At 37.2% G+C, this 24,461-nt stretch overlaps 1 protein-coding gene across 6 annotated transcripts in view; it reads left to right on the top strand.

Moving 5' to 3' along the window:
- Nucleotides 1-24,461, top strand: part of PTPRM (protein tyrosine phosphatase receptor type M) — a 454,600-nt gene that overhangs the window by 255,967 nt on the left and 174,172 nt on the right. For all 6 annotated transcript variants that reach the window (XM_085220805.1, XM_085220804.1, XM_085220803.1 and 3 more), the window contains exon 11: nt 460-562. In XM_085220805.1, the coding sequence (XP_085076931.1) occupies nt 460-562 (103 nt within the window). The remainder of the gene's footprint in view (nt 1-459; nt 563-24,461) is intronic.

The raw sequence follows: 24,461 nt of genomic DNA, 5'->3' as shown, positions 1-24,461 counted from the left end.
AAATGTTATCTGTGGTGGACAGTAGGCCCATGACAGCCACAGCACAAATGACAAGCTCCAGAAGCATATCCAACTATTGCTGACACACTGAGAAAGCTGAACTCAAAGTTTCAAAAAATATAGTCACTTTTGTATACACATTTGCAGGTAGTCTTCTTTAAATAAAACATATATATATTCATTTCCAGCTTATGTACTCTGAGTACTTTCTGAAAACTTAGCTGTATTGGGAGCTGTTGGCTCTAGTAATTGTCAGCGAGCTAGGATTTCTTTTTTTTTTTTTTACTGAATTTACTTAAAAATTGTCTAATACTTGTAACTGAAAGCATATTAGAGCTTTATACAGTCTTTATATTGGCAGAAGTCTTTAGGATTACATATTCAAATAAAGATATGGCTCCTAAAAGAAGAAATACAGGAATAATGATTATTTTTGCTTCTTTTCCTTTCTTATTCTAGCACCCTCTATGCCACCATATGAACTCGAGACACCTTTGAATCAAACTGACAGCACTGTGACAGTCTTACTGAAACCTGCACAGAGCAGAGGCGCTCCTGTCAGGTACTGGGGGAAAAGGCTTTATAAAATTAAAACCAAATTGATTAATTTCTTGAACATGTTTTCTGGGGATTTTCTACGCAGCAGTCACTGTCTAAATTCATGTCTGTATTAGCTCTAATTAAATTAAATAACTGAAGAAAATGGAAGTGCTTTGATGTTGAGTGTTCGTGTATTGTTTAAAGGATTTGATCCAGATGCAAGTGGCTCGTTCTTTGAAGATAAGGAACAAAGCCATAGTTCTGTTGTGTGGGTGGCTTCTTTAAGGTAATTGCTTACTGCAGTGTTTTAAGTTCAAGGGCATGTCACATTTTCTATGCTGAGCTACTGTCTATGATATTCTCTTTTCTTGTTTACTTCACAAATATAAGATAATCAGTTCTTAGTAAGTTAACCACTTTTCAGGATATGTATTGTACCATCCATGAAGTATTCACATTTACTTGGCCGTGAGAGAAGTACAGAAAAAAACTGGAAAACCGTAGCTTCAGTTCTTTAATGTTATATAATTCATCTTAATGAATTTCCAGTTTGCTGTGGTTTATTTCATAGCAAGATGCACGTTACCATGTAAGTCGTACACCTGTTGTGATAAAAGATGCCTGCTTTTCAGTGAAGAAAACAGAGGAATGATTATGTTATTTTGAATCATAACCAGTAATGAGCTCAATATTCTGAACAGAGGAAAATATAGATGAGATAAATACAGGTTTTTCAGAGTTTGAAGATGTTTCTCCTTTATACATAAATTGTTATTTTTTTAGGGGGTGATGTTTTCAGAATATTTAATTTTTATTTTTATTTTGCAGCATTCACTGCTGTATTAGATATGTTTCTATGGGTGGATGGATGAATTTAGGAAATTGTCATTCAGACAACTTTAAAAAAAAAAGTAGCAGTTTTGGTAAGTCTGAACAAGCTGAGAAGAAATCAGAAAGCAATTAAAGCAGATACAGTGGAACTAATTCAGTAGATTTTATGTTTGTGTTACTTCATGCAATAAAGCTGTGGTGTAGTCCTGAATTCAAGCATCTGGATCAAAATAATAATATTTGGACTTATTTCTGTTTAAACACAAACATATTAGGCCTTAAAAAAAAAAAAAAGTTTAATTCCTTCTAATTGCACTGTGAACTAAAGATTATTAATTCCTATAGCAGTGGAGATGCATCAGCAGCTTTGCTGGCAATAAGAGGAAGCTAGTTAGGAGATTGAGTACACCAAATGAGTGGAAGAGTGGTAAGAATATAGGAGGAGAGATTTAAAGTAACATGAAGCCATAGAACTAATGAAAACGAACACATGACAGCAAATTTACAGAGGTCCTTTCAGTAGGTCTTAAAATGACTGCTGCCTACAAACTCTTAATGTAAATACCTTGTGAAACAGAAAGTGAAAATTAAAGTAAGAATTTCTCAATACATTTTATTGCATTTTATTTTACATTACACTCTGAAGCATGTCATGGCATAGCTTGCAGAGTGCATTCTGCATATGCATGTTATCATCTTAATCTGTATTCATTGGGTGTTAGAAGTTTAGTCATACTTCTTTTATACACGTCGCTAAGAATGATGCCTTGTGTATTGATCCTCCTACAAGCACCGGCTTGGTTAATGCAGGTTTTGAAACTACAGTAAACTTGCAGTATAAATTATTGCTGTTGTTGTATTGATCAGCACATCAGCCATGTCACAGAAGATCCTGTAGTTCCTGAAATGGATAAGGAGATCATAAGTTCTCCCATTCAAGGCAGTGAAGCTAATACCTGAGGTCACTCAGGTATTCCAACTTTTTTTCTGCAATTAAATTCTTCTTCTCTAATCAAATATGAAAAATCCTGCTATCTGTTGATTTATTTAGAATCCCCTCACAGCCACCATGACATAAAAGGGGAGAAAGGGCATGTTGATTGTTTAAATGTTGCTTCAAAAAGCAGACTTTCTAGACTTGTTATGGAAGCTCTGTTTACAATGATAAAGTACACATTAATCATGAAGGCCAAATGGCATTCCAGGTTGTTTTAGAATTTGTACAACTGGACATGATTAAAATCTATTTTATCAGAGTTTTAATACAACAAATACTGCTCAGTTTGTCTGCGATTTCAGGTTTTATAGCCGTTGCTGTGTTTACTTCTAGAAGATTATTTTGGAATTATGTATGTTTAAAGCAGTAGTGCATTCAGTAATGATGAATATATGTACTTAACAGTTGGCTAAGCTATTCAGATTTCTAGAATGATTGTCATTTGTGAGGCTTTTTCTTTAATTTAAGATGATGGTTCTGTGGAAACTGTGTAATACCTGCGTTACTGCAGACATTCTTTTTTTTTTAAAGATGTGTATGAGTCACTAAAGTTCTAGAGAGTTTGCTTTAAAAGTATACAAGAAAATATTTTTATGTAAGGGCTATTCAACATATGTTGAGGCACTCACTTTTTCAAGAACTGACTGTCTCAAGACACTATCATTTTTACATTTCACTTCTTCAGTGCAAGTTAATCTAAAGTTTAAAGATTGTGGGGCCAAATTATCTGCAGGTACATAGATAGGTCAGTTCCAATTACTTCAGCAAAGGAATGCTTGTTTATTGCAAAGGTCTGGCTTGTACACAGGAATGAAAAATCTAGTGCTCGATGACTGCATGCATTTAGTGTTATTTATGTATTCATCTGTTAGAAAGAGCTTTAGATTGTTTGCCGCATTACATAATAAAAGATTCTTGTGACCTTCTCTGGAAAAGTTTTCCTGCAAGCTTTTAGCAACAACAGAAGCAAGTTTTCTTTGTCGCATAGATTTCCATTCAGTCTTGCTATGATAAAGGTTGAGTGCTTCCACTTCTTTTATCTGACTGGCGTAATCAGCAAAATGCTGTCACCCCAGCTCCCTCATCATGATATTCAGTGCCACATCCTCAAAAAGCCAAAGTATAAGCATTCCAAAGATTTTGTCCCAGATAACCCCAGAAACACCTGGTGACAGCACACTCAGGGAAGGAGCAAGGCGAGGCCATCCATGCTCTATTCTGCCTTCTTCTCTGTGGGTGAGTTTGTGGTTAGGGGAATGACCTTTCTCATCTTGCAATGCCGAGCTTCTCCAGGCTGCACTTGCCCCATAAAACTCTTCTAATCAGATAATGAAATATAAAGAAATAAAGAATAGTCCATTTAGCCATTCTTTCTGCTCTCATGGACACCACAAACAGCTGGTACCTTCCTCTTTAATCCTGAAGTAAGAGAAAGGAGGGCCAAGAACAGCCAATTATATGAGCTAACTTTATCCTGAATGCAGTACTTAGCATTTTGTGTGCCAGAGTGCCTTCTGCCCTGAGTATGTGGAAGAAGTCCTGCAGATCCTAGGACTGTAAAGCCAAAGGATGAAAGAGAGAGCCAGAACTGCAGCAATTACCAAGAGGTGTAGTTAAAAAGAACGTTAAAGAAAACACTCAGAAACAAACCACACACGGATAAACAGAACTGCACGGGCTGGGACTGTGTGAGAGTGAAGGCAGTCTTTGTATTCTTCATTCATCCACTTTATCAACAAACTTCTTCAACACACAAGTTGCTTGACCTAAAAAAGGAACAGCTCTTAACTGGGAAAATGAGTCAAACATCGTTTTATCCAAAGATCCTGATTTTGAAACTTTCTTTTAATCCCTCTTCCCTGAAGAAGTAATTTATATTATGTTTCAACCTAAAAGACTTTATTCAGTTAGTAGGGATTTCAAAATGTCTATCTAAAGCAATAAGCACTCCTTTCCGTTACTTTGTTGGGTAAAATAAACACTTCATGATGTGTTCAGATTGTCTGAATTCCACACAGATTTATGTTTCTTATTGATCTAATCCAGACCTTTGGAGAGACCCTGTAAATACTAGGTTCATTGTCATATCTGGAAGTCAGGCAATTTGCACACAGTCCCTGTGATAGAAGCAGCAAGATTCCTCTTAAGTTTCGTAGTATGAAATTTAGAACATGCTGCACTGTTAAGACACTTCCATAGGAAGAAATGGGATCATCTGAAGCCTGAGAGACAGTCTCTCAGAAATCATCTTTTGAGAAAGAAAGTCTAATAGATAGCCATCCAGAGAAGCCACTAACTGCCTTGAAGTGACCATGGGGCATTCACGTTGTTGTGAGTAGATGGCAGGCACAGGACTGGGCCTCAAATGCATGATCCACTTTTCAGAAAAGAGGTACTGCTATCTCAGTCTGAATTTTTTTGATATGTGGAAAAGAGTCAATTCATGTATTATGGAGACAGGCAGAAGTATGATTATAAATTCAGAATAAGTGAACAAATGAGCTTTGAAATGGGAAGAATGCTGATTTGCACAATAAGAGACATAACGCTCTGTGTTGGCAAAAATACAGCAACAGTGCATGCAAATAAAAGCATTGCAAAATCTATATTTTTAGCTCTGACCTCTCACAGTTCCTACTGAGCATGTTATATAATGCAGACATGTTATTGTAATTTCCTACTATTCCCGGTGACATGACATAAGTAGTAACACACTAATGAGAAAAAAGAAAATCTCATGTAGACATAGCTAAGGAGAAAAATATCAAATGTATTTAATGGGAGAGATTTGGAAAGCTTCCCAAGAAATTGAAAAGTGAACTTGGGCCTTTCAGGATCGCACTGATAAAACAGTCTAGGTGACATTTGTTGGATTTAGGGTAAAGAAATAGTTATGTTGCCATAATGTTTCTATATGTGTTCAAGGAACATTACCAACTCACTAGTGTTCTGAAATACCATGTTGAAAATACAGCCTTTTGAAATACAATTAGACCACAAAGGCTAAGGAGCATGAAGGGAACTTTCTGTTCTTTTATTTGCTTGTCACAGGCATCATTTCTATAGTTTAAGGATCTGTAAATACAAGGAGTTGAATTGTATGCTATAGGGTCAGCTCCTGCCTGCAAACTGTATTTTCAAATCATAGTTTTACAACCTGTAAGCCAGTGAGCCAATTTCTTTCAGGATGTCTGTGATACAGAAGGGATGGGGTTTTATTGGTGCCCATAATTATCACTTCTTTATAGCAACAAGTATAATTATTTACAGCAGAAGGGTCAATTTTGGTTTCATTGAGGGTACAGTACAATAATTGCTTATGCTTTATAAATGCTGTAACTCTTTTTTGTTATGTAGTAGAACTTGTCCATGGATTTTAACTCTGACTTGAGTTTGGATTTATGGTGTGTGTTGCCCAGATGTGTGCAGTGTGCCTTCACATGTCCTGCTGACAAATTCAGAAATTTCCTCAAGCTTTTTACTGTGCTGTAAATCCAGCATTGATTCTTGTGTCACTGTGAACTCAGCACAGTGCTATCTGTTATTTAGCATTGCAATTAATAGAAATTAATCTAAAACAAATAAAGCATGCTAGCTGAAGCAATTCCAGAACAAAAGAGAAAATAGATTATTTCATACCAATGAAGAGATTTTTTTCAGTTGCATCACTAACCAGTATCTTCTCAAGGGCTTGGATATAAATAGACAACTGAAAAATCAGCAACACTATTATGATGCTGTGCTCAGAACCATAGAATCACCAGGGTTGGAAAAGACCTCCAAGACTGAAGAACTTGATGCCATTCCCTCAAGTCATACCCCTAGTTACTTGAGAGAAGCAGATGACCCCTATCTTTCCATAAAGCTTGTATGGCTTTTTTAATTTTCATTTTGACCTGATAGTTTGGCCTTAACTAGGAGATTATCTGTCTTATTCCCAATGATCATACAATCATAGAATGGTTTGGGTTGGAAGGGACCTTTAAGATCACCTAGTTCCAACCCCCCTGCTATAGGCAGGGACACCTCCCTCTACACCAGGTTGCTCAAAGCCCCATCCAGCCTGGCCTTGAGTTTTTCCAGGAGCAAATATCCACAACCTCCATTAATAACCTGTTCCAGAGTCCATACTGTGCCTCACAGTAAAGACTTTCTTCCTAATATCTAGCCTAAATCTACCTTCTTCCAGTTTAAAGCCATTTCCACTTGTTCTGTCGCTACACGCCCTTATGAAAGGTCCCTCCTCAGCTTTTCTGTAGGCGCCCTTCAGGTACAGGAAGGCCACTATAACATCCCCCCAGAGCCTTCTCCAGGCTGAAAAGCCCCAGCTCTCTCAGCCTGTCCTCATAGGGGAGATGCTCCAGCCCTTTGATCATCTTCATGGCCCTCTTCTGGACCTAGTGTCCTTGTGTTGGGGGCCTCAGAACTGGACACAGCAAAATGATACTCTTCTCTGTGTTGCTTAACTCTCATTCTGACAACATGGCAATCCAGTTCAGCTAGACTGTTCTCCACTGACAGCCTGTGGACCATTGGGTTTTCCCAGTCTCCCTGACGAGAGCTGAAGTCCAGTAGCAGTTCAATTTGTGAATAATAAACTTTTGGAACTCATACCATGTTTCGCTAGCTCTGGAATGCCAACTCCAGTCAGAATCAATAAAGCATGTTGTTATTAAATCTGCTTATTAAAATGAGTGGCTCAGTCACTAAGTGCACACAGAACAAAATAATGTTGCTTTTCCATGACCACTTTCCAAGGAACATCTACTCAGACATTCAAGGGCCATATTTAGCCTGCTTTAGTTCAGACCTTAGGCTTGCCTATTTCGTTTTGAATTTTGGATGCTTTGTACCATTTTCTGGCATTGAGGCTGTCTGAAAACTGTCTTTGTTCAGCTCCCAGACAGAAAGACCATCTCCAGACTGATAGTTTGGCATGGACCTTGATCCATGTCCATAAACTTTGTGGAGAGCAGTAACTGGCTGATGCTAAAGCTCTACTTTGGGGGCCTTTCAAACCATTTAACCAAGACGATGGTGTACCATTGGTTTACTTATTATCCTGATTTGCTTAATATCCTAACACAGCCTACTGGATTTTAGGCAACTCAATCTTAGCAAGTCGGTGAGCCAGTTCTCAGCTATTACTGTGTTCTCAGTGAAACAGTAGAACTGTAGAATCATTAAGATTGGAAAAGACCTCTAAGATCATCTAGTCCAATCACCAAACTGGGAGCACAAAGTTCCTGAAGCAGCCAACAGACCCAATTTTAGGACTTACTCCTGTCTCCCAGGATTTTAAATATGTTGGTTTGATGATCACTGAATAAAAACAGAAATAATTGTCAGAATTAAGATAAACTCCATGTTATCAGACAGGTTCCTTCATTAATGCTCTCCTGTTATTCTTGCACTTATGTTTGCACATAAGCCAATCTCAGAAGGGCATAATAACATTGTTTGGGTGGCTTGGGGGTGGGAGTGAAATGCTGAAAGACTCTTAATATTCTGATCTCTAGCTTCTGAGAGCATTGCTCAGACCATTAGGTTATTCTTAAAAAAAGCAGGCATGACTGAATTCCAGCACAGAACCAACAAAGTGCTCCTTGAAAACACAAAAAGTGATGTGTTGTCTTGTATTTACTGAACTATGCCAGGGACTTGCTTTTGCTTTACTGTGAGCTGTGGTATGACTGAAGATGGAATCTCTTCAGTGTAGCTGCATTTCCTTTAGTGATCGCTGAACATGATTTTGGGGGCTGTGGAGACATTATGGAGACATTTCAAAGTAATTCTTTGAAGATGGGTATCATGGTAACCATGTGGTATTTTTGTGTTTGTGTTTGCAGCCCCAGCGCTGAGTAAACCATTCCGAATTCTTGTAATGCTGTGGTGCTCTTTTTGCAGTTGTTCAACTTTTTAACTAAATAAGCACTCAGGTCAGTCTTGCAGGTCACATTGGAAGTTCCTTAGTCCCTTTGGATACTGGAGCCTTGATGATATGCATCAGTCTTTCTGTGCTTTATCACAGAACCATCCGTCATGGTTCTTGATATTAGGTTACTTTTCTTCTGGAAGTGTTTAACTGTGTATTTGTTATGCATCTTACAAGTGCTCCAAACCAGTGGCCATGATGGAAGTATATGTTCATTGTACTGTATAGCGAAGGGCTGAACTATCAACCAGAGGTGACACAATAAAATGCTGCTTGTTTTGTTTATACATGCCACCTATAAATATAACACATTGTAAACCAATTGGCAGTAAAAGTAGATCCTGCAGCATTGAATTGAAATGCTTTACAGTGAAAAGTGAATAGCCTTCAGGATTCATCTACTGCAAATGCGATGAAATGCAAAGTTTGGCATTTATGAGCTAGTAACAACCATATATTCTGCAAGATGGAGGCTCACTTTCGGAAATAACAGGAGAAAAAATGGTATTAATAGCTTGTGGTATAACTGTGAGTCATCAAAATGTGGCATGGCTGTGAAATTGGCAAATAGACTGCACAGAGCAGGTGGATTCCCTGCAAAGGTAACAATCTATAAATGCCATTAGAGAATACACTGGAAGGCCCTCATAAACTGCTATGCATTTCCCTGATCTACAAATACTGTTTTTTAATAGTACCACAACAGAGAGCTGTTATGGCATGAATGATGAGGGAACTGGCAAACCTGTGTTACATGTGAAGTGATGGAGAGAGCTGGACTTATTTTGGCCAGCCAGATAACATGAAAAGAAGATGTGCTTGTTTTCCAAATCATATTAGAGGAATAAACTTCAGAAAGAGTAAAGAACAATTTCAGTTAGAAGAACACGTGAATGACCACGTAAATGGATCAAATTTAAACCCGTGGTAAACCGAAGCTCTGGAACAGATATGGACATAAATGTCAGGAAGGTGATGCTAGATACCTTTAAAGAAATGATTATATGATTCAGTATTTTGTGAAAGTCAGTCACATGGCACTGTCGTGCCAAAAGTCCCCTTTTTCATTTTTCTCTACTTGTCATCCCCAAGTAGGGCACAAGCTCTATTAAGAGGGTCATACATAGACCAGAGCTATCTTCATCAGAGGGCTGTAAGTCAGGTTTTTTATATAATTCAGGTTACAACACAGAAATAACCTATACCATTGAAACTGACTTTTCCATAGGTTCTCTTTCAGTGGTGCATCTTCATACTGCAGTTGACCTTAGGATTTTTTTCATCTGGTATTGTTTTTTCTGAGGAAATTTGTATAAGCCCTTTATTCGCTAGCAAACACTAAAAGAATGCATTAGAAGAGGTTCTGTTACTAATACGTAAGTGCATCAGAGTTTACAGGACAAAGCAATTGGAAGGATTTCCTAATTGCTGGTATAAATTGTATTTGATTGAACTGTTCTATAAGGGTTTAATTATTTTTTTTTTTTTAGATATTAAGTAGTATTAAAGAAGACAAAAGAATAAAGAGGAATGCAACATGGAAAGGGGAAGAAAAGCTATCAAAGTGCTTGCAGTAAAACAGCCATTTCCCATACTAGATGGTGAAAGATTATTCATTTCCCTAAACATTATCACGACAACTTTCTTTCTGCTACAGTGTTCATTTAAGCAGGAAAGGAAATCACTGGCATTTGCAACAAGCATCATGACTTTAAAGCATCGCTAAGTAAAAGCTAATCTGCTCAACTGGATTACATTAAATGACATGAAAAACAAAGTCACTTACTGGGCTGTATAACTGAAAGTAGCAACTGTTCAGTCAGCAGCAATATAAATGCCTCAGCCTAAAACAGTCTCAGAGAAGAATAGGCTAGATGTCTGAGGCGTTATAAAAATGTTGAATCTGGGGAGAAATTGCCATGAGGAAATAAGATGAGGGTGAATGAATTGTGCTCTCACATTTAGATCGGGAGCGGTTTTCAAGATTAGTCTCATGAGGTTGTAGAAGCACAAGGCCAGAATCATCTGTATTTAACGGCTGTTCTAAGCTTAAACTGTGCAGAATCTTTTATCTACAGCCAAATTTCCTGTGAGAAGAGCTGTACAGTGTCATGCTGCCAAGGCTTCTACGCTGCCTAATCCTACCAGAATCAATCCCAGTGCAGGAAGAAGTCACTGACAGAAGAAAAGGTCGGCCATGTATTTGTCCACACAAGTCTGGGGACAGTGCCACAAAAGCTGACTGGTTTTCTCTATCTGCCTGCACCATTCTGCACCGCTGATTAAAGCACCCTGCAGAGCCTTTCTACAGAGAAGAAAGGATGAAAATCAACACAGACAGTAATCTCCATTCCCAAATTGCTGGACCAGGACCTGCTGCATTAAAGTTGTGTAAAGAGATGATAGCATTGAAAGAAGAGAATTCTGTTGTGGTTATTTTTGCTATGGTCCTGCTCTCCCACAGCAGAGTTGGCAAGAGGAAATGTGTCTGTGCCTGAGGTTGCCTAAGTGATACCTCTGAGCTTTTGAGATGCAGCTTGAAGCATATGCATATGCTGCTTTTTACCGAGTCTGCTGTGAAAGCATAGCATCTGGGAGAAGGAGAGAATGGACAAATGAGACATCATTTGATGTCTCAGACCACCACAGCAAAGCTATTTGAGCCAGTTGCTCAGTGCTCCATGTTGTATCCCCTGGATGAATAGATGAGAAACTTTGTCTCCTTTGTGAGTGCTTTAATGAGCTGTAAACAGTTTTCAAGCTTTGAATCTTAAAACCTGTTGAAATTGTCTTGTGTATTCATTTAGCTGTCTCAGCAAATGTTTTTTTCCTGTGCTGTACATAAGCCAGCAGGTTGCTGAGAATCCTTGAAGAAGGGAGAAAATAAGCATTCTCCCCCAACTTAAAAACCACTCATTTAAATACATTTATTTGCTTTAACCCCCAGCCCAATTCAGTAGTAAGTTTCCAGTGCACAGCCTTGTGGAGTATAAAAAGATCTTACTGTTTTCACGTTAACATTGTGTCATAGATCCATTAGCAGGTGATCCCCTGTTGTGAATACTAATTCTTCATTTCTGCGCAATATCCAGGCTTCCTGCTCAGTTTGCATGAAAGTATTACTTTGCATTCATAAATAAGAGCTGTGCAAGTCCCTATAGTTATACTAGTGAACGTTGTTAGATTTCAGTGTCTACACTTCTTGTACATTCTCCAGGGTTTAAGCGTAGCATGTTGGGAGTTCGTGTCTTAATGGGAAATATTGATATAGAGTATTGCTTTCTTGTAATCCATTTTTCTTACCAGAAATAATTTTTTAACTTGTAAACCCCTGAAGATATTGCAGAGGGTAGATAAATCCTTATAGTGTGATTTTACATATATAAGCGTATGTTTGTTTTTCTTGGCTTTTGCAAACTGTGCATCCCTAGGAATTTGCAAAGAACAGATTGAAAATCATGGCTCTGGATGCAGCACTGTTTATAATAAACACAAATTGGGAGTTGAACACAGAGGAAAGCAGTAGTGTATCTTATTGTTTCTGTATGGGTGTAGAAGTAAGGAAATCTTTCTGTTCTTTTAGACAATTGCTTACATTCTCAAAGTTATTCTTACATTTTATCTTTGTACCGGTATTGATTTTCTTCAGGGCTGTTCAGGAAAGAAATGATAATTTGCAAATGGGTTTAGACTTCCTTGAAAGTAGAAATGACTCAACCAAATCTTTGCATGGTCTGCCTCTTTTTCTTTTACTCCATTCCTTCTAATTCCAGTGCAGTGTTCCATCATAATGTATCCAGCCACTATAAACAGTGCAGAATGAAAACAGCATAATATCGTATTTCATTAAAAAAAAAAACTTAAATCTCAAAATTTAGTCAAAAGGACATAAGACATTGACCACATGTGGATTTAAAGAACTAGGAACATCCCTAATAGGGAGCTGTATCCTTATGAGTGTTTTCTTAGGTATCAAATGAACTGGTCATTTAGACCATGGTAGATCTATTCTAGTTTGTGAAGACTGGAGCGTAGCATTCTATCATATTATACAATGAGAAAAAAGACAACTAGTTTGTTTCTTCTTTTCACCTAGACTTTCATAGTAGGAATGAACCAGGTAAAGTCTGATGGCTGGAGTGAAAGGTGGGTTGTAATGAATTTTTCCATTCTAGTCAGAAGCAGACCTAGAATTTGAAAGCTTTAGTGAGCTGTTTTTGAGAATTAGGGAGCCAGGCATACTCTTTCAGAAATGCTGCTGCTAATTTTGATGAGATGGGCTGCATAATGTCCCTGGTAGTTGCATATTGTTTTTTCTGCATACAGACACCAAGAATTTCATTTGTTTCTTCCTAACAGCACTGTGCATCAATACTTTCTTTCTCCATGACAGATTGAAAAGAAAGGATCAGTTAGCTCTGCCATGGCTTTCAGTTTTGAGTATTTCCTTCAAATCCCTTCTAAATTCATTCTTTCTTAGACTAAATGATTTTAGACAGTTTTGCTTTCTTTAGTCTTTTTAAATCTGTGACAAGACTTTACTCCTTATTCCATGGTTTCCAGTTGTTTTATAAATTGGCCTTGGCAACCTGAAAACTGGTTAAATGGTGTAATATTGGCTTACAAAAGCATCTTGCTTGCTGTTCCAAGATACTTTTCTCTCCTTGTATTTATGAATATAACCATTTTCCTGTGTTCTTTTTAAAAAGATATTAAGCAAAGAACATAAAGCTGATTAAGAAGCTTTGAAATGGTTGTTGGATTGTTGCAAGCATCATAACTGTAAACTCACTGAAAGCAAGTTTTGGCCTGGTGCCAAAATATATTGTCATAGTTTCAGCAAAATTCCCTGAAACTGAAAACACAATTAAAAAGTCAAATCTTCAAGCATTCAATTCTTCAGACAATGCAAATCTTATTTTATGATAGAATGGCACATTTTAGCCTGCAGTAATAGATAAGATTGCTCAGTCTTTATGATTCAGTACTAAATGCAGGATCTGAAGGTCATATAAATTTGTTTTGGAGTAACTCTGACTCACAGTTGTGCTTCTTTCCAATCTGGTCATATTCTATTAAATCTTCAGTAATTCAACTCATTCAGGTAAATTGGCAGAAGAACAGGAACATATTAATAATCTTAAAATAATTTATATTCCACTGCTGGTGTATTTTGTAAAAACCTTGGCTTTGTGAGATGGTAAACCACATGTGCAACAGCTTGGCACTGGGAAGGAGCCAATCTGACTGAATCAAAGACATTTAGAGTCAACTGTTAGTTATTTTCTATTTTTGCACCACGTAAGGTGACACTTTTGTGCAGTGTGTATAGTATCTAACCTTTAATTATAATTGCTGTGTCCTTATGCTTGTTACAAATTTCTAATTACTGAATTGCAATGACATCAAAGAAAAAAAGAGCTCAGATAAAGAAATCCTTAAATTAGTTAGTCCAAAAAAATCAGCAGAAAATATCTTTCATCCTGACCTAATTTACTTGAAATTCTGTGCCTGATGTGAAGATTAATAACAGGTGGCCTTTTAGGGAGTACTCAGCTTGAGTCTAATGTTCTGGTTGTTCTGTTATTATCCCAACCCTCTATAACTAAAGGATTTTTTCTCCCTGCCCTTTGTTCACAAAATGGGACTGTAATTGAGTTCATATTTCTCACCCAACCTTTCAGCTGTAATTAATATTTTATTATATCAGATTTTATCACTAAATAGCCTAGTAACAGAGTATTGAGCCACACACACACTCTCACAAATGCCTACACACAAAAGCAAGACTGACTTATTGATGCCAAGCGAGTACCTTGTAATGAGTTACGGTTGAGAGAATACAACATACATTCATGGTACCCAGCTAATATTCCAAAGCAATTTAGAACTGATCTTATCTTGAACAAACCAGGACAAAGAGAATTTGAGTTACAAGAATGAAATATTCAACGCTGCATCCATTTATTATATCAAATGCGTGGCATCAAACAAAAAAATATCTGTGTAAGAGCACCTGCTATCTGCTTTCATTATTATTTTTATGAACAGTTTAAGTCATGAGTGTCCAACCTTTTGACTTTCTGGGGCCACATTGAGTGAAGAGGAATTATCTAGGGCCTCATATTCATAAGTCACTCTAGAAGTAATCCTTCCTATTTATTTACATGGAAACTACAACAGATACAATGAGCACAGTAGCATTCTTTGACAGAGAAATTCTCAGCTACAAAACACTCTTTTTCAACATAGTCTCCATCGTTGGCTATGCATTTTTGTCAGTGATGAGCAAGAGCCAGCATGCCATGCACATCAATCCTGCGCCAGTGGAGATGATTCACTGTTGTCATTGCCACTGCTGAACCACATCATCCACCACCTCGCTGTGCTCACATCCACTGTTTGGTCTCCATAAATGTTCAGCAAGTGTCAATGAATGTCAGTGGGTGCCATTTTTCCACATGGAGGAATTCAGTGACACACTTTTGCTTCACCAGCACTTCCATGTCAGCCACCATTCTGCCAGGCTGCCCCTCTGCTGCCATCTGTCACACGGAAACAACATGTAACAGAATATTGGTGAGAAGGTTCAACCTCTACTGCCATACTCCCAACATCCACCTTTGATGTTCTGTCACAACATCATAAAATGGGAGACATTACTTTTAGAGCAGCCCTCATAAAATATATAGTACAGTTAATGTCTATGAGTAACAAAGTGTTCTAATTTTTAGATTTTTTTTTAAACATAAAAAGGAGAGCAAAACCCCCATAAAACTAGTGGGATATCTGTCCTTGTTTTTGTGAAATTAATGCACTGCCCTGGTTCAGTGGCAGTGGTTGCTGTTCTTAATGAGTTCTCCAGGTGTTGTCAGAGGTGTTTGATCAAATTTTGCTTATAGAAGTCCAGTAGAGAGACACGATCAAATTTTTTTCTCTGTCCCTTTTTCCTCTTACCTTCCTGTTCCAGATAGGTGATTACAGAAAAAAAAATTCAGATACAGGCCAGTGTAAAAGGCACACTGTGCTTGAAATAGTTTCTTTGATATCAGGGGAAGTAACCTCTCAAAATATACTCTTAAAATATATCTCTGCAACATTTTTTTTTTTTTTTTCATTTGATTGTATACAGCGAAGTAGCCCAGATTCTGACTTCTTCCCCAAGAAAGAGGGGACAGTTCTGCTGTGGAGGAAAAGTAGCTGTGTCTACTCAGACAGCTAGGAGAGGGGATGACTGTGCTGGTTACTGAAAAAGTTACTCCTCTAGGAAGGACGACCTAGAGGATGCTGCACTGGGGCATGATGCATATTGAGACCAATGTTGATTTCTGGTTCATGGAAAGTCTCATATGAAGCAGCTTTGTGTTCAGGTTGTTGTCTGCGGAGAGTAACTCCTTTTTCAGACATCCCTTTCATGATTACCACCAGAAGATCTCAGAATAGTGGCTGTCAAATTTTGGTGGAATTATTATCCTCACCACTCCTCTCTGGGTTTTATTCATTTTAAAGCCATGTTATGAACAGGCTGCAAAAGAAGTAGAAAGCGTCCCCATTTTCTGCTGCTCTGCAGTGGAGTTGGTCTCAAAGCCTTGGAGAATCCAAAGCCTTAGGTTAATTCAATTTAGACCAGCATCATTTAAGTTAGTGATGCTGCTACTTGGGCTTTAAATTAAGAGCATAAGGCCTGGTGGAGTAAGATCAATAGTATTTGCTGTCTAAAGGGACTGAGCCCTTATGCTGAGTAGGAATAAAGCCTGCTTACTGGTAAAAAGAAAGGAGTGCTCCTTGGCTTGTGTGTGCTGCATAATTTACCCAAGATAAGAATGGCACTGAGTTAAGCTTACACCAAAGAAAGCAAGGCTTATGTGTTGTGCTGTTCTCCCGTCTGTGTTCCTTCCTTTCTCATCGATTCTGAATCTCTTGTCAATTTTTCAGCAGATTTGGAAAAACACTGTGAATGTTGCATAAATATTATGTTTCTACCACATTTTAGGATCTTAAGGTACAAAGGAAAGACCCAGATTAGTATCAGTGCTGAAGGATAGGCTTTGTTACAGTTCATTTGGTCCATCAGTAGAGAGCTGCAATTCAAATACCAACAAGCCCATATGTAGTCCAGAAACAGCCACAGCATTTGTTGCCACTTTTCCAACCAATATTTGGGAGGTATTGAAAGGAATTGAGCATATTGAGGGTGGGAGATGGGTATCACAGGCAGCATGTGGAATATAGATGGGGTTATGGCATGTTCTTGGGCTAACATTCTCAAGTTGACACTTGTAATGTTATAGTCTATTATACTATAGACTAGTATATAGTATATAGTATATTATACTATAGACTATAGTCTATAAGTCATTTGAGCCTAATTTACTTTCAAGTGGCATTGAAAGAATCTAGTGCTGGGTCAGTGTAAATTGAGTGTTGTTATCCCATACGCATAAAAGAAACATCAGAGGAGAAGTTTTATACTGCCAAAAATAACATAGTGACATGCCTTTTAGAAGGCCTACCATCTTGTGTATACCAGAGTTATATATGGGAGAAGCCAAGGATCAATAGGTAGAACAGTTTGTAAAATACTCACTAGACCATCGTGAGTGTAAATAGATCTCTCTGCAGGGTAAATAGTTTTCCCCCAAAATCATAGAAAAGTAAATTGGATGATTTGATAACATAATTATGAAATCAAACACCTTTTACAAACATACTGCATGTGATTTACAGAGAGTAGCTGAATGTAACTTCTTGGAAAATGCATTGCTAAAAATTTGTCTCTATTAGATTGGCTTCATTTCTATTTTAACTTTCCTCCTCCTTATTCTTTCATTTTCTTTTTTATCAAAGACAATGGTACATCTCAACCCATTTTCAGTATATTCCACTCTTTTCCTTTTTGTTTTCTTCATTCTCTACATTCCCGCATAGAGCGATGTGTATCTTCTGTATGCTTACATGGTCCAGTGTTTAGTTGGTTTTGTTTGCTCAGTTTTTCTTCCTGCTTTCACATGCACAGTTACCTACCTGCAAGCTAAAACTATTGAAATGTGTCCTCACAGCCTCTTCATTCTAAACATTTCTTGTTCTGAAAAAAAAAAAAAGTGTATATATACCTCCAGGCACCTTCCATAGCTTTTCACTTGCAGGCTGTACACTGTAGCCAGATTTCATTGATACAGTATGGGGCACATTTGGGGAGATCTGTGATCAAAGATGTCTTTGCTCATCGAGCAAATGCACTAGTAATGCCTGAGAGAATTTATGAATGTGGAGCCAAATGCTCTCTTGTCTTGTATTAGTTATACCTGTAGAAAATTGCACAGAATCATAGAATCATTTGAGTCACAGAGGACCTGTAAAGGTCATCTGGTCCAACTGCCCTGCAATGAACAGGGACTCCTATAGCAGATCAAGTTGCTCAGAGCCCCATCCAGCCTGACCTTGAGTGTCTCCAGTGACGGGGTATCCAGCATCTCTCTGGGCAACCTGTTCCAGTGCAAAGTCATGTGAAGAAATACCATTACAAGTAAGTTTAATTTTATTGTAATTTTGCACTGAATTTGTTCTGTTCAGGACTTTATAAACTGTGCAAAATCTGCTTATTTTCCTGACATTTGACTGTTTGAAGAATAAGCAGCCTAATTCATGGATCTGTAATAAATATGGAGAGCCCAAGTCACAGACAGGATGTAAGTATAGTTTATATAGCAGTTTCTCCTATAGCCTACAGTGATTTTGAATTTTTTTTTTCACTTGAAGGAATAAGAAAATAAAGCTATCTTCACATTGACAAAGGGGAGTACGTTATTTCAAAGTATTGGAGAGCGACTAATACATTGTCTGTTATCAAATTGGCCATAGCAGAAGGTAGCCCTATGGAGAGGAATAGGGAAATTACTTCAGAATTAAGGAATTCTTAGCGCAGAAATGCATGTAGCAGTTGTAAGGTACAGTCACATCCTTGTTGTCCTGTTCTTCCTAATTCTAATGTGAATTCTCCTAAGCTTGCATAGCAGCGGTATGGTAGTATCACTTCCAAGTAAGTCCTAACTGGGCACTAGCATTTAAGTAATCAATAATAATTAACCACATGGCTCTATAACTGAGGGGGTGGGGAAGAGAGAGAAGGGAAGTAAGAAAGAAGGATTTTTCATCAATATTTATCTAGGATTTGGTGAGGTTAGGAGGGCTAAGAGAACAATTCCAATTCCCTGCAATCAGTGAATCTGCTTTACAGCAGCGCAGTCTCTTGTGTCACAGTAATTTTTTGGCATTTTGTTTAACCACCACTTACCTGTGTGGATCAAATGGTTCTTATCAATTTTATATGTTGTTCCAGTAGTGAACTAATACTTGCTTTGAATAAGGATAGTTTAGCATGTGTGTTGAATGTATTGATTTTGCAAAGGATGAACAGGAGGAAGTTGAAGACTACAGTCCATCATCAGCACACTGTATGTTGTGATATGGAACAGACTATCTACTGTTTCTTAAATGTTTACAGTCAAAAAAAGTATTGCGAACAAAATGACTTATTTACCAACAAATCAAAGTTATGCTTTGAGTCATTTATGATAACTAAATGCTGAAAATCATAAATTCACAATACTTTTATGAATGGTACCTAATTGTCTAAGATTACAAGGCTGAAGATTCTGCTGGGCGTTCTCTGCCCCGACTTAATGTTCTTAGATTCTCTGAAATGGTGAATCTGTATACTAAGAATTAAGGAAAAAAATGAAATAGATTTTGTCATCAGGATTAGGTGGCACCCATCTGGCCATGGAGCATATGTCATTGTCCCATATTTCTAACTTGCAGATTTTCTTCTAAGAATTTTTGGAGTTCACACTCATATATCTCTCTTAAATCCTAGAAATCCTTAAATCCAATTCACAAAAGAGATTTTTTTCTATGTTTGGAAGGAAATTTAAACCCGTGATGGTCTTATAGTGACCAATGCTTTACCACTTTCAGAACACATTAGTCTCTGCTTCAATTAAGATATCATGTAGTACGATTTTCATTCTCCAGGGAATTTAATGCACTGTCATATACTCCCCTAGCAACTGTCCTTGGAGGAAAGAACAAGCAAAATATCTTTACCTTTCAGTGACATAATAGTCCCCACAGGAGACCTGTCATGATTTCCTTTATATATGTACAGCGGTGCTAAAGAGAGATTTGCTTGGATGTACTTTTTTTCCAGAAAATCCCCTTTGTAAATTTTGACTTTTCAGTCTTTGAAATTGTCCATGTGAAAGAGTTGGGCAGTCACAAGAAGCTTAGGAATTTTACATTGAAAACCAGACACCATTCCCAAGTGTCTATGGGTCTATGAAGATAAAGCTATATAACGACACCTGAGAGTTTACATTTGGCTGTATCCCTGGAGGCTGAACCAGAGCTGTCTTATCTCCTCCTTTACAGCTGTTCAGTATTTCTGATTGATCTGAAAAAAGAGCTCCTTGCATGACAGTAGAGGTACTGTCTAATACGAGTCGCATTTGTGTTCACTCAAAGTCTGACGGAGAAAGTTTTGTGTCTCTCTGCAATTTGAATATGGGACTTTTCCCATGGGCTCGAAACTTCAGTTGCTGGTAATAGTGCTTCTTGAGAACGAGGAGAGACACTGCCTTGGAGAAGCTAACCAGACTTATCTCTTGGCTCACAAAGTCAGAAAATAATGTCAGTCATCATTAGAATGAAATGGATCCTTTCCATTCAAGTTTCAACAACTAACTAGCACATTTTTTCAGTCCCTTTCTTACACCCTGGTAGTACCAACAGTCCTGCGGACTTAGAAACCTTCCAAAGATTGTGGAACTTTTGTTTTCCTAAAGCCTCCTGACTTGGAGTGATAATGCAAACTACAAGGGCTGCTCCAAAGTAATGCGTCCTATTTTATTATGTTGACCTATGATGTCACATGTGGGATGTTGTTGGTACCTTCCTGCCTGATTTACTTTCGAAAATTAAAAAAAAAAAAAAAAAAAAAAAGCAAAATAATAAATAATTTTTAAAATTCTAGTCTTGTGTAGATTGGCTTGCGTATGATGTTTGAAAAGGAAAAGTCACCCTTCCCAAGTATACTATGCACTCTATATTCTTTCAGACAACCCCAAAGTCTTATTCTCCCTTGTAAGAATTATTACTGCACACAGTCCTTCTATCAGCGCTGATCTTGAATATAGCTCTGGCCTTTGGCATGCAGAAAAAACACAGTTAAACACTGTCTGCCTTACCCTTTGAGAAAATATGCAAAATTCAACTTTGGCCAGAGGGATAGGACTATTGTTCAGTTGATTCACTTTTTTCACATCTATGATGAAAATGGCAGCGGTTGGAACATGTTTTGTTCAGCATATACAGATAAAGTAGGGTTGGTCACAGGACTAAATAACTGAAATAGTGGTTGATAAGTAATTAAGTCATTCTATTGTTTCAATCTGACTGCATTTTAAAAAAAGTATACAAAACAAAATATATAGATCTATAAAATATACCAATTATTTATGTTTATGAGACTAGGAAGAGACCAATTATAAAGAGCAGAAAACTTCAAATTAGACTCCATGGCATCACTGTTATCAGTGATGCAAAATTAGTCTGCAAAGTTAGTCCAGCAGTTTACAGAGCTGATTAGGGTAGTGTTATTGAATCTTAACAGCTCTGCAGGCTTTGTACATTACCTAGAAAAAAACAGTATTCAAGGATAATAGAAAAGAAGGTCTTAAAGAAGTTTCAATTTTTAATAGTTAAACTGGTCCAGAGGGAATAAGAAACTTTCCCACTCATTTTACAGCTGGAAAGCTGAGGCACAAAATTGTTTACTTGCCTAGGATTGCACATAAATATTGTATTAATACTAGTAAATAAATCCAGATAACCTTAGTCTAGATGCAGACCATTGGGCCACTTTTGTTCTGTAATTTTTTTTTCTTAAATTCCTGATGGCGTCAACAAATTGCTCCCAGTTAAGTGAAACATCAAGACCATTAAAGAGAGAAAAAATTGGGCAGATGTTCAGTAACAAAGTAACTAGGCTTTTTTTCCCTTTGTTTTCTATTTGAAATTGCTTTTGGTGAAGTTGCATTTACAGATTCGTAAACTTCAATTGATAAATACCTAGATTGTCCTTTTTAAAGACATCTGTTTTAAGAACCTGGAAATCCACTCTTTTACTGAGTAGATCTCTCTGGAAAATGACTTCATTTCTTTGAATGAGACTTTGATTAAATGTTGTGTGATCTACTGTCTTGTAATGTGGAGTAATGTCAAGATTCGTCATGTGACTAACACCATGGTTCATTTTTCTAATATCTAAATTCTTTTAGCATCTTTGATTAATTTGTTCGAATGTTGTCTTTCTTCTTTCATGCTTTATTTTTTCAGCTTCGCCTGAAAAAAATTCTCTATATTTAGGAGGCACTGAAAGATCATTTTAATTTGAACAACTCACTTTAAGTAAATATCTGAGAAGCCGGGTAATTCTAATTGCTAACCAAATTTATGGTCCTCATTATGTTTAGATCTGTATCTCTGTATAATCATTTCAATTTTGGAACCATTGTGGAAAAAGCAGTTCAAAAAATGCATCTTTTTTTTTTTTCTTTTTCCATGCTTTTTATCCCAACATTTGAAATGTTTGAATCCTAAGTTTACAGTAATTGCCATGTGTTTCATTTTTGATGCAGCTCTAAATTTCAGTCAGTATAAAAGTAGATTTTGTGTTCAATTTCCAAGGCATTGGAATTCTGCAGTAGAATTGCATAATGTAAATTAAACCCAAATTACACGTCTGTCCTTCAGAAAGTTCAATATAAGTCCTACCAATAGCTGATATACTTTTAACACCTTTCTCTACAGAGTAGTTTTTTTTTTTTTTTTTTTTTTGATTACAGATAGGAAGATTTTATCCTCTGACATACAGAGGTGTGGAAAAGAAATAATGCAACTTCAAATAAGCAGAAAATATGACTAATACTTCTGAGGAATAGTAGGGTTCTGATGCAGTTCTAGCTCAATTTATTAGGCTTGAACCCTTTTCAGCATAGACAATTGGACAGTTACACATTAAAGAAAGCAACTTTAACTACAAGAATCAGTGAAACATTTGGATTATAATTGTAGTTGATTTAATTGTATAAAATTTGTTAGCAAGATGATCTCATTTATACAAATGTAAAACATATCATTCATAAAGTTCTGTCAGGTTTCCATTGACCCAGGTACTTACAATGTGTTAATTTACATCAGCGAAACAATAGTGTGGAAAATCGGGAGCAGATAGGATTTAGTTGTTTTTCATTAGCACTTGGACTTTGATAAAGTGGAACAGAAAAGAGCTGGTTGACCTTTTAGTACTTAAATTATTAAAGAGCAAATAGATTTGAGGTCTAGATGCTTGCAAATCTAATTTGTCTTGTGGAGTAAGGATGAAAAGACATCTTGAGTTTGAAATTGCTCCAGTCAACTTATCTCTTTCTGTAATGTTTCTGAAGATGAATAGATGGCAGGCATTTAAAATGTAATATACACTGGAGTAGTGCATGCAGTATAACTAATATGAATTTGCAAGAAGAAAAGGAGCATTTTAATGACAGATTTGTTTCTAAAATACCTACAATCTCTAGCTATGATCACTGAGTGAAAAATGAAAAAAAAGCTCATTTCAACTGATAGTGAAACAAGTCTTATTACTTAGCCTGGTCTGAGATCCTTCTTATATTCAGTCCTGATGCAAGAAAAAAGGAGACAGCTCTCCTCACGGCTGACAGCCAAATCCAAAATTTGGTTTACTAGCCATGTTTTAGTGAGAACATGGGATTCTTGTCTTTGCTGTAATATTTGGCAGGTGTGTCCAGTTTCATACCTTGCAAGAGCACATGTTTAAATCATTCTCTACTTTCCTCTCCCCTCCACCCCCATACGCCATTTCAATTCTCAAACAGTATTTACTATAGATTAACTGTAATTTCGTAGCTGGTTAGCAGTCTTTCTTCAAAGTAGCCTGGAATCACTCTTCTGAGCCTCTTTTTGTTCTAAAATTATGTCAGCCGTTGATTTGAATTGCAGACAGGCTGCTGTGTATTGACCTTCACTTACTACTTAGCATAGAATTAATCAACTAATGAAAATCTTTCTGCTAAAAAATGTAGACCTCATTTTCCAGGGAATGTACTGACAATGGTCTTCAAGTGGCCCCTCAAGGTACTTGTTTGTCTCTGTGGCTGTTCCAAATTTTATTTAAACATAGATTTCTGCGTGGGCTTCTTCTTCAGATTGAAAAATCCAAAATTTGTGTCCAATTGCAGATTTTTAGATGTGTTATTGTACTCAGTAAGAGCCCAGAAAGCAATTCAGTTGACCTGAAAGATCCCTCCTAGCTGGTCAGATCTTTAAAATCTGCTGCCTGTACTGACTTGCTCCCTGCTGACTTTAATGGGATTTTAGAATTGTTTAGACATCATCAAAAAGACACTTAAAGTGTCTTAACAGTAAGGATCTAATTCAGGCAGAAGAGGTAAAGCCCTCTGTCATCTATACTGACCACTCTAGCCCAGCCCAACTGTCCCTGTGCTTTCAGCAGGCTTTTGTAAACACAAGAATCTACTTAAAATGGTGGAGTCAGGACAACATGTCAGAAGACTGTGTGGCTATTGCCTGTGAAAGGAATATACCCTGCACAGAGATTGCTGCTTGTTATGAATTATCAACTTCAAATACTGTACATTGTTATTAGATGTAGATGGCATACAGAAAAGTAGACACATTGTCTCTTTAAGATATGTTACCCATACTGACTTGCTTACTTGGATTCAAGATTTCAGAAGACAAATAATGATTAAAAATCACTGGTCTCCAGTGAAGCAATAAAGTTGCAAGCAAGTCCTCTTTAGAGACATGGATGTCCCACTTCACAAATCTGAAAGCACTGACTCAGACTTTTACAGCAACTGTGAGGGTATAATGATTTCGCTGTTTGCATATACAGCAGAAATCACAGTTTCTTTGTTTCTGCTTGCATGTCCACTGCACCTTTACAGTGAAGAGGAATGAGCTATTCCCTGTAGGTCCAGTAGAGCAAAACATGCAACTATAGCCTGAATTGCTTTGCAGAATGCAGAACGCTTAAGAACAAGATTATCCCTACGA

The sequence above is a fragment of the Meleagris gallopavo genome, chromosome 3 (genome assembly GCF_905368555.1).
Source record: "Meleagris gallopavo chromosome 3, MGAL_WU_HG_1.1, whole genome shotgun sequence".
Lineage (NCBI taxonomy): Eukaryota > Metazoa > Chordata > Aves > Galliformes > Phasianidae > Meleagris > Meleagris gallopavo.
Note: the sequence above shows the minus strand (reverse complement) of the source record. Positions and strands in the feature narration are given on the sequence as shown.